Below are 15503 nucleotides of genomic sequence, written 5' to 3' on the forward strand. Positions count from 1 at the left end.
AAAAATTTAATAATACCTTCAATTATCTTTATTTAAAATAAGATTCAAAATTTAAAATTAAATATGACGCAATTAAAAAGTTAAGACTAAGGGATTGTTTGTGATGATCTAAATAAGTACATTTTTTATCTTTTTATGATAAAATGTGTAAAAAAATAAAGAGATAATATAATAAAAAAAAGATAAAAAAATAAAAAAATAAATTATTTTAGAGTGGTCAACCTTGCCCAAAAATAACACGAATAAGTACTATCAGCGTAACTCACGCTAAAATCTAACATAAAACTATCTTTTGCAACAGTTGGTTCGTGGAAGCAAATGAAAGACAACTCTCTCTCTCTTTCTCTCTTTCTCTCTCGTCTCTCTCTACAAAAAGTTAATCACTCCGCGTGAACAAAATCGCAAGAGAAAACGACCCCAATTTGGTGCTTATTTTGCAGGAGTCGACAAACGCAGGCTGTGTCGGTTTCCCCCTTGTATGGCTTATCTCTTTTGTTCTGACTTGTTTGTTTGGTGGGGTAGTTTACCCAAGTTTTTTGACGGAGTTTTCAAACTTTGATGCTCATAAATGTTCCTTCAATGTTGGCATTTATTATTATTATTATTTTTTTGTTTTACTGATGCTGATGGATTGAGTGGAGCAAAGATCCATGTGGTAAACGCCTTTATTTTTGTTTCTTTTGACTACAATTTGAAGAAGCGGTAGAGGATTTGGTGAATAACCCACAAGCATATCTTGATGATTGGGTATTCAATTTTCTGATTTTAGTTGTGTGGTACAGTAGGGCATAACCTATATAAAACTCAGAATTTGTTGTTCAAAAAAGTTCATAAATTGATTCATAAACAGGGTTTGAAGTTTAGGCCTAATATTTTCTAGCTTAGAGAAAACACCCACGAGGTTTTTGTGTGAGGGCATTAGTTGGGTTGGATTGCTTTGTCAATAGTTGAAGTTGATTGTAATTGGAGAAGATGGTTGAGAGTACTAAGGGGATGGCGGAAAATGTGTACCCAAATGGGTTAATTCACAACTCAAATGGGTCAACAGAAGAGAAGGTTGATGAGCTTCGTCGCCTTTTAGGGAAAGCTGATGGTGATACTTTGAGGATTGTCGCAGTTGGGGCAGGTGCTTGGGGTAGTGTTTTTGCTGCAATGTTGCAGGACAGCTATGGTCACCTTCGAGACCAGGTTCAGATTAGGATATGGAGAAGACCTGGAAGATCTGTTGATAGAGGGACAGCCGAGCACCTATTTGAGGTGATAAACTCAAGGGAAGATGTGTTGAGGAGACTGATTAGGCGCTGTGCATATTTGAAGTATGTGGAGGCAAGATTAGGTGACCGTACCCTATATGCAGATGAGATTTTGAAAGATGGGTTTTGCTTGAATATGATTGACACACCACTTTGCCCTTTAAAGGTTGTCACCAACTTGCAGGAGGCTGTGTGGGATGCTGATATTGTGGTGAATGGCTTGCCATCAACAGAAATCCGTGGGGTATTTGAAGAAATTAATAGGTATTGGAAGGAAAGAATTACAGTGCCAATAATCATTTCACTGGCAAAAGGTATAGAGGCCGAATTGGAGCCTGAACCACGTATTGTAACTCCAACTCAAATGATCAACCGGGCAAGTAAGACCTCACCTCTCTCTCTCCTTTCTTTATATTTGTGTCCTGGACTAGTTGTGTTATATTCTTAGCAGAGATGCCATACATACTCTGTTTGTGGTTAAGGCTGACAAGAATTTTGTTCGGCAGTGATTTGCTTTAGATGGGAATAGATTAGTTGATTGTTATGCAGCAGCTGCTGGATAATTGATGCTGTACGATTTAATTTGTCTTCTTCTGTTATTACCTAAGAACTGTTTTTTCTTTGTGCTTGATTTTCTTGTAGGATTGAAAGAAATGTGATTTGCTGACTTAAAATAGCATACCTTCTGATGTCGAACGGTTATTAACAAATCGGTTCAACTCTTCAATTGATCCCAAACTAGAATATGTGGAAAATTGATCCAAAAGAGAAGATAAAAAAATTCAAGAAGAATAAGCATAAAGAAAGAGAAGAAGAATACAAGGGCAATCCTAATCTTGAATGGTCACAACCTTATGGGTAATAACATTAATCCAAAGCTAAATATAACAATGCAAAGACCTAATATTTATAGGCTATAAACCCTAATTCAAAATAGGAAAATAAATCATATCATTATTTGATTACTTAATCCTGAATAATATAAGAAACTAAATATTACTAAGATCCTAAATCAACTATAGAAAAAATAAAATTAAACACATTAATATAATTATACAATTGTAATGCCAAAATTAGTGTCCATTCCACGTCATCTTCATTTGATGGTCTACAAAGCTTTTGTCTTAGGCGAACCAAAAGGATTCATTTGCATTTGACCGCTATGATTTTTCACAAATTTACCCCTTTAAGAAACCATTTATTTTCAATGGAACCTGGACACGACTGTATTCCTTGCCAAAGGATACCAGTGGCTGATGGGTAGGAAATGACTTAACTTGAACGATAGATGTCGCCGCTGCGAGCCGACCCCGTTTGATGGGATTTAAGGCTTAGTTTGGTTTGGTTTGGGTTTGGTTTTAACATGGAAGGGTGTTTTACTGGTGTATAGCATGATTCTATTGGACTTGCCCACAACGAAAGAGAGAGGTTCTATTAGCATATTATGGATTATGTGCTTCCTGTAAGCCCTTATTGACGTGCAAAATGTAAAACTTGTTGAATACTTGAAGTGATGGCTACTTGTTCTTTGAGTTGTTGGAGATCTTGATTATCTCAATTGTTTCAAGAGCTAGTGAATATAGCTTATGGTTAGCTAATGCTGCAAAATGTGCTTTCTAGGCTAATCATTCATAGTAGCCTAGGAAGCACAGACACAGACACAACACTGATAACTAATAGGGACACAGGCACAGACATGACACTTGGAAAACACACAAAAAATATAGTTTTATATATTTATTAAATGGCATATATTAGGATAAGTAATTATTATATGTCATATGTATGAATAATTAATTCAAAGATAATAATTTTTAAAGTCTAAATGAGGAGAATAAGTATAAATTTATCTTATTTTTCTTTTGTCATTGTATTTCAAGTTATTTTATTCAAATTTTTAATGCGTTTCACGTGAGTGTGTCTAAGTAATAGACACGTGTTTCACAAGTGTTTCAAGCGTGTGAGAGTCTAGAAATTTTTTAAAAGTAGTCAGAAGTGTGATGTATGACGTGTTGAAAATTGTTCAATGAGTTTCATGTCACCTCATTCAGCAGTGGAGCTCAGCTACATACTCAGCAAAAATGAGACTACGGACCATGAGCCCCCTCCCTCCTTATTTGATAGAGAATTCCGTCGTCCTACCTCTGTGACTACACCCATCATATCAATGACGTTAGTGACCACAATCAGTGTGTCAGGGATAGGTTTCATGGTGCTATGCACAATGGAAGTACATGATGGAATTCTTGTTGGCGCAATAGGACCCGTGGACATTTGTCAATGAGACAGAATAGGACCTTCAGAGACCAGTTAGAGACCTGATCATAGTCAATTGGGAGAGAAGAGACAGGATAGCTGAGAAATTTATCATACTATTGTTGGATAAAAAAGATTGCTTCTTGTGTGAGTTCATTCGAGTGTGCTCCAAGCTGCTATAGGTTTTCAATCCAAATCAAGCTACAGGTAAATGAAACTTGCCATTCGTTGATTAGCCATGACATCTTGAAAATGTCCAGACACGAAACTCATCGGACAATTTCCAATACTTGTTGGACATACATCCAAACATTTCTAACTATTTTAATAAATTTTAGATAGTAGCTTATGGTGAATGGATTTCATTTGGATATGTTTGAGTTGATTAATATTATTAATTCACTTAACTTTTTTTTTTTTTTTGAAAACTTTATTGAGTAATTTTTAAATTTCTTCTGTTAGTGACCTTGTATTACTAGAATTGAAATATGATGTTATTTTTTTATCTAGTTGATTCCAAGAAACTTTTAATAATGAGGGGTAAATGTGTAACTGATAATAGAAGGAGGAGACAAAAGGGTAGATGAAATACATAAATAGGTTGAGTCATAACACCTGTGTGAGTTGATAAGACTTAAGCATAAGCTTCTTGGGCTTATTCCTTTGAAGTCAAACCTTTCAATATTTCTCTTTACTTAAATTTCTTATTTCTTCGGCCTCTTATAATCTGCATTATTATTCAAAGGATTTTTTTATGTTGCCTGGGATGTTGGTTTTTATCTTTTTTCTATTATGAGAGACCACTGTGGGATCTCTCGGAGGGTATCCGAGCGCACCCGACAATTCAAATTCCTGTCTAATTTCATGAATGCAATGTGAAACAAATGAGAGTCCAAATCTAACAAATCCATAGAAAATCCACTAAACACAAGAAATGCCAAATATCCATTACATCACTAGACTTAGAGTCGCCACCTAATCTTTTGGGAAAACTAGAAAACCTATGACTCGTGTCAAAGGCCACTGTCTGTCACAACTAAAGTGTCTCGGTTTGGGAACTTAGGTATGAGGGGGGATGAGCATGAATTGAGCACTCCTACTCACCCGATCAAAGATCGGTCTTTACTGATTCACAATATGAGATTCATTGCCAAGATATGCTCATGTTCCGATTATTAATACTAACATTACTAATTGAAGCAAACAAGTATAGATTAAATCACTTATTTTGGAATACTTTGATCTCATGCATATTTAGAAAAGAGTTTGAAAATGTGCAACTCAAAGAAAAAGATGAGTTCACATATATAGAAATTAAGATTATCCCAATTTAAGTGAAATAACCTCCATCCACCGGCAATTAAAGAGATATGCCAAGTAAGCATGTAGCCTCATGGTAGTATGCAAGACATTGTAAGGGAAACACACACAATCGGGATGCAAACATCAAAGGAACTCACCTAATACTCATCCGCATCAAGCCAAGTGCAAAGGGTTACAAAATATGCATGATCCTAGATGCAAAGAAACTAATGTAATGTATACACAAGAATGCAACTAAGGACTTGACTACTAACATATGACATGTGAACCATCTCAAAATATGGAATTGCACACATAATCACGTAAGAACCCAAGAAAGTGCTAAATATAATGAGCCAAGTCCTATCCTATGCATGAAAAATGGATTCAAGACATGGAAAATGATGAGTAAAAGAACATATGATGCCAAAACAAATATGGAAGACATCAAATAAAAGGGATAGAGAAAGAGAAGAGAAGCAATCATTCATCAAAGCTATAAAACAAAAAGAAGCAATCTAAGAATACAATAGAAACAAGCTATTGATGAAAATAAAAGTTATCAAGAATAGGCTAATTACACTAACAAGGATTCTAAATGGAGATGTAGAAGCTATCAAGTAAGAGAATACTGAGAAACAAAACAATAAAAGAAAAAGAGCTAAACTGCTTCTCTAATAGAGGAATACAAGAGAAAAGCACTAATTCTCTTAGAATGCTTCTAGAAGCTAGACATGATGAATTCATCCTCAATCATTAAGTATGATGAGAGGATGCAATCCATTCAAGCCGTGGAAGCTTCATAATAAGCACAAATAGAGAATCCCAATCTCAATCACCACAAGATGAGAGAAATAGTAGCAAATAATAAAATGAATGTAATCCATCCCTCCTAGCATGAAAATGATCACGGAAGAGATAGATAAGCTTCCCTAATCATCAAACAATATGAATCATTATATGATGATTATGGAAGCAACTCACAAAAATATAACTATAATCAAAGAAATGAGAAAGAATCTACATCTCTACTCATGGAAAAGAGTAAATAGATACTCAAATCGATGTAAACATGATTGGAGAGATTAGATTGCAATCTATTTCCAAGTGGAAGCTATGTTTGGCTTCCAAGTGAATGTAAAAGGAAGTGAAGAGGAAATGAGAGAAGATGCTAGGAAAATGATAAACATTGTTGACCTGCCAGGCATAAATCCAAATTGATAGATCGCTTCCATTGTTGACCTGCCAGGCATAAATCCAAATTGATTCTCTGACACCTCTATTATATCTCGCAATCTGCGTTCTATCACCCTCTCCCACACTTTTATTATATGACACATTAGTTTGATTCCTGTATAGTTGTTGCAATTCTGGACATTTCCTTTATTCTTATAGATTGGCACTAAAATACTCTTCCTCCACTCATCTGGCATGTTCCTAGTCAACAAAATTTTACTAAACAACCTAGTCAACCAAGCAACTCCCTTTTTACCCAAACTGTTACGACCCCAAACCGCCCCTAGTAGTTTGGTGCCGTGATGGCCAGTAATCCGTAATTACCGAAGGCCAACTTTTCAAAAACTTAACAAAATCAGAGTATGGATATAGGGGGCTCACAAATGCGGAAGCAATAAATCAAATACAAGTGGTCCATAAGAGCTGTGCGTAGATCAAAGCAATGCCAAACATTCCAATTAACTTTACAACTTAAATACAACAAGGTAAAATACATGTTACATCTTGATCAAAAGGCTTCTCGAGCCGACATGTACAAAATACAGCTAATACAAGTCAAGAAGCATGATTTTCAAGATTTGCCGACATGCAAATCAGGGCATCGCCGACGTAAATACAAAAGTAAAGCCGACATAATCACGATTCCAAAACAAGCATCCAAAACGTTCTAGGCGTCGCCGCCGTCCTGCTCATCACCTACATATATATAGAGGGGTGAGTACAAAACTCAGTGAATGGTACTAAAAAATAAAGGTTTTGCATGAATAGCCGAGGTCCTTCAAAACGAAACTCATCAACTGTAACAAGACGAGGGATGAACCGTATTCATCAATCAAATATTACAAGTATCCAAAGATGTTTACTGACAAAGGTAAAACAAGGGATGAACCGTATTCATCATTCAAGTATCATAACATCGGCGAAGCAAGGGATGAACCGTATTCATCATTCAATTATCATAACATCGGCGAAGTAAGGGATGAACCGTATTCATCATTCAATTATCATAACATCGGCGAAGTAAGGGATGAACCGTATTCATCATTCAATTATCATAACATCGGCGAAGCAAGGGATGAACCGTATTCATCATTCATGTGGTACTGCGAAAGTTTAGAGTCCTCCAGCACAAGGGACTTGTGTTACTTAGGCCCGTAGCCCGGTTTAACAAGGACCGTATCCTTTTATACTTAGTACTGCGAAAGTTTAGAGTCCTCCAGCACAAGGGACTTGTGTTACTTAGGCCCGTAGCCCGATTTAACAAGGACCGTATCCTTTTACACATAGTACTGCGAAAGTTTAGAGTCCTCCAGCACAAGGGACTTTCCGAGGATAACAATCAGACAAGGCTATTTATTCATGCTTAGCAAATACCACGTCAAAACAAACAAAACAAGATTTATCAAAGCAAGTGTAACATAGCTTTATTAGAAATACCACTCACCTAGTTCTTCAGGTGTAGACTCAAAGCAAATATCAAGGACCTACAATCACATGGCAAGTCACATTCTCAAAGCAAGCTCTATATACATGCAAATGATCTCGGCATTCTTGCCAGATCCAAGTCAAAGACAAAGCAAAACAAGCTGGGAGCTTAATCACTGCTCCCGCTTCTCGAAAACACACTGGGTACCGTCCAGGACTAAGCCGAGGTCCCGTTAAACAAAGTCAGGGAAAACCTGGGTTTTCCTTTGAAGAGTATGAAGAACATGATCATTTGAAAGATGGATGCAAGCTCACAACTTGTTACAAAAATCTGAGTTTTCATGCCAGAGTTCAAAATATACGGACCTGGGTATCCATTCAAGAAAGTCATGCAAGAACAAACACAAAACATGGTTTTCGTTCCAAACTTTTCGATCAAAATGAGACTTTCTTCAAGAACACATGAAAAACCATTTTCTCTTTCCAAAACCAACTTCAAAACGATGCATGACATGCAAAACAAATCCGATCATGCAATGCAGCTAGATGATCAGCAAGAACAACCAAAGGAGATCAAGATTCTAACCTCAAAACTCGGATCCAACGGTTCAAACCACGAAGATCAAGCTTGGGAGACTTACTCTCACTCAAGAACTTCTCTAGAGCTTCTCTCTCTAAGACAAAGATTTGAGACAAGAAAATGATGTGTTTCAAGGCCTGCCGGCTGTCTTAACAATCAGCTCGGACACGTGGCATTATTGGGTTGGTTCAGCTCCAAAAAGGTGATTGATAGACAAGACAAGTCTCTGACAAATCGTATGCAGCAAGCTCGGGTAAGACACATCGGCAACAAGATGACATCGGCTCAAAACAAGGATCCAGCAACAGGATAGAAAAACATCGGCTAGGGAGGACGACACTTGACTAAGCTGTGCCACACCTTGGCCGGGGTGTGCCACATCTCGGCCTAGGCCATACCTGCCTGCGGGCAAGGTTCAAGTGCAAAACATCTCGGCAATGAATGCCCGAGGTGAAGATGGGGTTGAACAAGATCTCAAGATAGTTCTAAGTACAAGGGTCAAAGGCGGACTAAGCTCAAAATGACCTCGACTACGCACACACACATACACTAAGCAAGGAACAAAATCATGCAAGCAACTTTAAGCAAATCAAGGCAAGACAAAACCTTCAAATTAACATAACAAGCAAGACCATGCAAGAATGTATGCAAGTATGGCAAGAGTAAGGTGAGGGTTGTTACATCCTACCCCCCTTAAAGAAGTTTGGTCCCCAAACTTAGATTACCTTGCTCTATGAACAGCTCTGGATAACGGATTCTCACATCCTCTTCCTTTTCCCACGTGGCTTCCATGCCATAATGCCCTTCCATTCGACCTTTACCATCGGTATCGATTTGTTTCTCAACTGCCTCACTTGCCTGTCAATAATCCTCATCGGCTTTTCCTCGTAGCCCAAATCCTCATTAACTGTGATCTCGGAATGATCAATTACATGTAGTGGATCTCGGATGTACTTCCTCAACATCGAAACATGAAACACATTGTGGACTTGGCTCAAATCCGGCGGTAAAGCAAGTCTGTAGGCAACGGGGTTAATTCTCTCAAGAATTTCAAATGGCCCAATATAGCGAGGTGCTAACTTACCTTTTCTTCCAAATCTGGAAACCCCTTTTACTGGTGAAACCTTCAGGAATACATGATTCCCAACTTCGAACTCTAACTCATTCCTTCTCTGGTCGGCGTAGCTCTTTTGTCGGCTCTGGGCAGTTTTAATCCTCTGTTGGATAAGTTTAATCTTCTCCGTTGTCACTTGAATCAATTCGGGACCAAGCAGAGTTCTGTCTCCGACTTCGGTCCAACATATCGGCGACCTACATTTTCTTCCATACAAGGCTTCATACGGCGCCATGCCAATGCTAGCTTGATAACTGTTATTGTAAGCGAATTCCACTAAGGGCAAATGTGTTCCCCAACTTCCTTGGAAGTCCAATACACAAAGTCTAAGCATATCTTCAAGCGTCTGAATTGTCCTCTCAGTCTGCCCATCTGTCTGGGGATGAAAGGCTGTACTAAATCTCAGCTCGGCTCCAAAAGCCCTTTGTAGACTCTGCCAAAATCTAGAAACAAATTTAGGATCTCGGTCTGAAACAATTGACATCGGCACTCCATGAAGTCTGACAATCTCGTTCACATATAGCAAGGCAAGTTGATTGGCGTTGAAGGTAGTCTTAACGGGTAGAAAGTGTGCTGACTTAGTTAACCTATCGACAACAACCCAAATTGAATCCATACCCTTAGGTGTTTTCGGCAAACCAATCACAAAATCCATGGAGATGTGCTCCCATTTCCACTCAGGAATCGGCAACGGTTGAAGAAGTCCTGCTGGTCTTTGATGTTCTGCCTTCACTTGCTGACAATGTAAACACTGGGACACGAATTCGGCTATTTCTCTCTTCATATTTGGCCACCAGAAGGTCTGTTTCACATCTTGATACATTTTGGTGTTCCCTGGATGGACAGCAAACTTGGAACCATGAGCTTCCTGCAAAATCTTTTTCTTCAGTTCTGGGATGTCGGCCACGCATAACCTTCCTTCAAACTTGAGTACTTGGTTCTCGATGGTATACCCTGGTCTCGGCCTTGTGTCAATCTCCTCGGCTATTTTCTTGAGGAAGTTATCCTCCATCTGTCTTGTCTTTACTTCATTAACAATAGTCGGCTCTGCTGACATCACGGTTAAACACGCCAAATTTCCATCTGACTTCCTGCTCAAAGCGTCGGCTACACTGTTGGCTTTCCCGGGGTGATATTGAATCTGCATATCGTAGTCTTTCAACAACTCAAGCCACCGTCTCTGTCTCAAATTCAATTCCTTCTGAGTGAATAGATACTTTAAGCTCTTATGATCTGTAAAAACCTGACAAGTAGCTCCATACAAATAGTGACGCCAAATCTTTAAAGCAAATACTACGGCCGCCAATTCTAAGTCATGGGTAAGATAGTTTTTCTCATGAGGTTTCAACTGACGAGATGCATAAGCTATAACCTTACCCTTTTGCATTAATACACAACCCAAACTCTTATGCGATGCATCACTATAGACATGAAACTCTTCGTTACCTGATGGTAGTACCAGTACTCGTGCTGTAATTAACCTCGTCTTTAGTTCTTGGAAGGCTGACTCCCGATCTTTAGTCCATTCATACAGTGTTCCCTTCTTAGTCAGTTGCGTTAATGGAATTGCAATCCGTGAGAAATCTTTCACAAACTTCCTGTAATATCCTGCCAAACCCAGAAAACTACGAATCTCGGACACATTAGTCGGCCTCGGCCAATTTACTACGGCTTCAACTTTGCTAGGATCTACTGAAATACCCTCTTCATTAATCACATGACCCAAAAATGAGATGGTAGAAAGCCAAAACTCACACTTGTTAAACTTCGCATACAATTTCCGTTCTCTCAAAATCTGTAAGGCAAGTCTCAAATGGTTTTCATGTTCAACATTACTCTTGGAATAGATCAATATATCATCAATGAAAACAACTACAAATTCATCTAAATATGGTTTGAAGATTCGGTTCATTAAATCCATAAATGCAGCAGGGGCATTGGTCACTCCAAAAGGCATTACCAAAAACTCGTAGTGGCCATATCTTGTTCGAAAAGCAGTCTTCTCAACATCCTCGGCTTTAACTTTAAGCTGATGGTAACCAGACCGAAGGTCGATCTTAGAAAAGACTCGTGCTCCTTGTAACTGATCAAGCAAATCATCAATTCTAGGTAACGGGTACTTGTTCTTAATGGTGACTTTATTGAGTTCTCTATAGTCAATACAAAGACGGAGTGTGCCATCCTTCTTCTTAACAAATAAAACAGGTGCTCCCCACGGTGAAGTGCTCGGCCTAATAAATCCCTTATCTAACAACTCTTGCAATTGCAGTTTCAATTCTCTAAGTTCAGCGGGGGCCATTCTATAAGGTGGTTTGGAGATCGGCTGCGTTCCCGATATAATGTCGACAGTAAACTCTATTTCTCTATCGGTCAAGTGGCCAGGCAATTCATCCGGAAAGACGTCGGGGAAATCACTAACAATCGGGATGTCGGCTAAGTTAACATTTCCATTCTGATCACTCAGTATACTACACAAGTAACCTCGACACCCCTTCTGAATTAACTTACAGGCCTTAATGGACGAAATCAAGTATGGTGGGGGCACTATCCCTTTACCCTGGAAAATAACCTCGGCTAGGTTTGGGGGTCTCAGTGTGACACTTTTCGAAACACAATTAATAGATGCATCGTTTGCAACTAACCAGTCCATTCCCAGTATAACATCAAAATGAGCTAGGTCTAGAGGCATTAGATCTACTAGCAATTCAACATTCTCAATCACAACAACACATGCTCTGTAAATGGACGTAACAAACATAGATCTCCCAGATGGAGTAGATACAGACAACACATAATCAAGGGGCTCTAGTTCTCTATTAATTTTCTCGGCAAACTTAGCAGATATAAACGAATGAGTAGAACCCGAGTCAATCAACACATAGGCATCTTGGGAGCAAATTAGTAACATACCTGACACCACTGCCTCAGCATTCTGAGTGTCTCCTGGCACCAATGCAAACACTCTGCCCTGTCTCATCTGTCCTTTCCCAGCATTTCCCTTCTGAACGGAACCCGAGGTATTCTCTCCTTTCTTGTTGTTATCAGCCTTTGTTTTGGGGCAATCCCTCACATAATGGCCCATCTCGCCACATTCATAACAGGCTCCAGACGTTCGTCGGCAGATCCCGAAATGCTGTTTCCCACAATCCGAACACATCGGTTTAACACTCCCTTCCTGCCTTAGGTTACCAGTACTGCCCATGTTCGTTCTCTTCTTGGTGCCCAGCTGTCCTCGGCGATTGTCATAGTTCTGCCTCTTTCGCTGGTTTTCTCCCGAGCTCTGGTATCGGTTCAGATTAGCTTCGGCCTGAATGGCTTTGTCCAATATTTCGGCATAAGTCGGCATATCAAGCAAGTTGACCCGGTCTTGAATCGGTCCACGAAGCCCACACTCGAACTTCCTGGCCTTCATATATTCATCGTTGGTCATGTGAGGTACAAATCTTACCAATTCAGTGAAAGCGCGGTCATATTCCGCCACTGTTCTGTTGCCTTGCGTCAGAGTATGAAATTCGGTAGCCTTGCGGTTTCGAACACTTAGGGGAAAATGTTTCTTGTAGAACAACTCTAAGAATCGGGTCCAGGTCAAATCTGGATTGCTCCCTCTAACCATCATCCACCACCTGCGGGCGTCATCATCTAATGTGAATGCTGCCAACGTCACTTTCTGTGCGTCGGTGCTAGGGAAAATCTCGAATAACTTTTCCATTTCCAAAACCCATGCTTCAGCCTTCATCGGCTCTATACCCCCAGAGAACCTCGGTGGTCTCATCTTCTTGAACTCCCTGATCAAAGCTATCGTGCCATCCCCATATAAGGCTGGTTGCGGGGGAATTTGCGGCACTGGCGGAGGCGGAGCTACATTCCGGCCGTTGGTCTGCTCGGCCTGAGTCGACGTAGCACTAGTGAACTGCTGTCTGGTTTGCCTCAACTCGCGGGCCAAACCTTCAACTAATCTTTCCAACCTGTCCATTCTGTCTTCGGGCTGATCTCGGCCAAGCGGTGGTCTACCTCTCCTCATGATGCTATGAGTATGCAAGGTATGACTTTAAAACAGTTAAGCAAATAACCACATAGGCAATAGCAAATAAGTATATCAAGACAATGCACACTTCACTCAAACAACAAATACTATGATGCAACCCTAACATCTTTCTAAGGGAAATCCTATGCTCTTTAGGACTCAAGTGTGTGAATAACGTATACCGAGGAACTCGTGCTCTGATACCATTCTGTCACGACCCCAAACCGCCCCTAGTAGTTTGGTGCCGTGATGGCCAGTAATCCGTAATTACCGAAGGCCAACTTTTCAAAAACTTAACACAATCAGAGTATGGATATAGGGGGCTCACAAATGCGGAAGCAATAAATCAAATACAAGTGGTCCATAAGAGCTGTGCGTAGATCAAAGCAATGCCAAACATTCCAATTAACTTTACAACTTAAATACAACAAGGTAAAATACATGTTACATCTTGATCAAAAGGCTTCTCGAGCCGATATGTACAAAATACAGCTAATACAAGTCAAGAAGCATGATTTTCAAGATTTGCCGACATGCAAATCAGGGCATCGCCGACGTAAATACAAAAGTAAAGCCGACATAATCACGATTCCAAAACAAGCATCCAAAACGTTCTAGGCGTCGCCGCCGTCCTGCTCATCACCTACATATATATAGAGGGGTGAGTACAAAACTCAGTGAATGGTACTAAAAAATAAAGGTTTTGCATGAATAGCCGAGGTCCTTCAAAACGAAACTCATCAACTGTAACAAGACGAGGGATGAACCGTATTCATCAATCAAATATTACAAGTATCCAAAGATGTTTACTGACAAAGGTAAAACAAGGGATGAACCGTATTCATCATTCAAGTATCATAACATCGGCGAAGCAAGGGATGAACCGTATTCATCATTCAAGTATCATAACATCGACGAAGCAAGGGATGAACCATATTCATCATTCAATTATCATAACATCGGCGAAGTAAGGGATGAACCGTATTCATCATTCAATTATCATAACATCGGCGAAGCAAGGGATGAACCGTATTCATCATTCATGTGGTACTGCGAAAGTTTAGAGTCCTCCAGCACAAGGGACTTGTGTTACTTAGGCCTGTAGCCCGGTTTAACAAGGACCGTATCCTTTTATACTTAGTACTACGAAAGTTTAGAGTCCTCCAGCACAAGGGACTTGTATTACTTAGGCTCGTAGCCCGATTTAACAAGGACCGTATCCTTTTACACATAGTACTGCGAAAGTTTAGAGTCCTCCAGCACAAGGGACTTTCCGAGGATAACAATCAGACAAGGCCATTTATTCATGCTTAGCAAATACCACGTCAAAACAAACAAAACAAGATTTATCAAAGCAAGTGTAACATAGCTTTATTAGAAATACCACTCACCTAGTTCTTCAGGTGTAGACTCAAAGCAAATATCAAGGACCTACAATCACATGGCAAGTCACATTCTCAAAGCAAGCTCTATATACATGCAAATGATCTCGGCATTCTTGCCAAATCCAAGTCAAAGACAAAGCAAAACAAGCTGGGAGCTTAATCACTGCTCCTGCTTCTCGAAAACACACTGGGTACCGTCCAGGACTAAGCCGAGGTCCCGTTAAACAAAGTCAGGGAAAACCTGGGTTTTCCTTTGAAGAGTATGAAGAACATGATCATTTGAAAGATGGATGCAAGCTCACAACTTGTTACAAAAATCTGAGTTTTCATGCCAGAGTTCAAAATATACGGACCTGGGTATCCATTCAAGAAAGTCATGCAAGAACAAACACAAAACATGGTTTTCGTTCCAAACTTGTCGATCAAAATGAGACTTTCTTCAAGAACACATGAAAAATCATTTTCTCTTTCCAAAACCAACTTCAAAACGATGCATGACATGCAAAACAAATCCGATCATGCAATGCAGCTAGATGATCAGCAAGAACAACCAAAGGAGATCAAGATTCTAACCTCAAAACTCGGATCCAACGGTTCAAACCACGAAGATCAAGCTTGGGAGACTTACTCTCACTCAAGAACTTCTCTAGAGCTTCTCTCTCTAAGACAAAGATTTGAGACAAGAAAATGATGTGTTTCAAGGCCTGCCGGCTGTCTTAACAATCAGCTCGGACACGTGGCATTATCGGGTTGGTTCAGCTCCAAAAAGGTGATTGATAGACAAGACAAGTCTCTGACAAATCGTATGCAGCAAGCTCGGGTAAGACACATCGGCAACAAGATGACATCAGCTCAAAACAAGGATCCAACAACAGGATAGAAAAACATCGGCTAGGGAGGACGACACTTGACTAAGCTGTGCCACACC

The 15503-nt window shown here is 39.7% G+C and overlaps 1 protein-coding gene across 1 annotated transcript in view; it reads left to right on the forward strand.

Annotated features, from left to right (window-relative positions):
* Window positions 1-276: 276 nt before the first annotated feature.
* Window positions 277-15503, forward strand: part of LOC114278250 (putative glycerol-3-phosphate dehydrogenase [NAD(+)] 1, cytosolic) — a 32255-nt gene continuing 17028 nt past the window's right edge. Inside the window, exon 1 of the mRNA XM_028220261.2 lies at window positions 277-1633. Coding sequence (XP_028076062.1) covers window positions 973-1633 — 661 coding nt within the window. The 5' untranslated portion in view covers window positions 277-972. The remainder of the gene's footprint in view (window positions 1634-15503) is intronic.

The sequence above is a fragment of the Camellia sinensis genome, chromosome 2, assembly GCF_055761805.1.
Source record: "Camellia sinensis isolate YWXY chromosome 2, ASM5576180v1, whole genome shotgun sequence".
Lineage (NCBI taxonomy): Eukaryota > Viridiplantae > Streptophyta > Magnoliopsida > Ericales > Theaceae > Camellia > Camellia sinensis.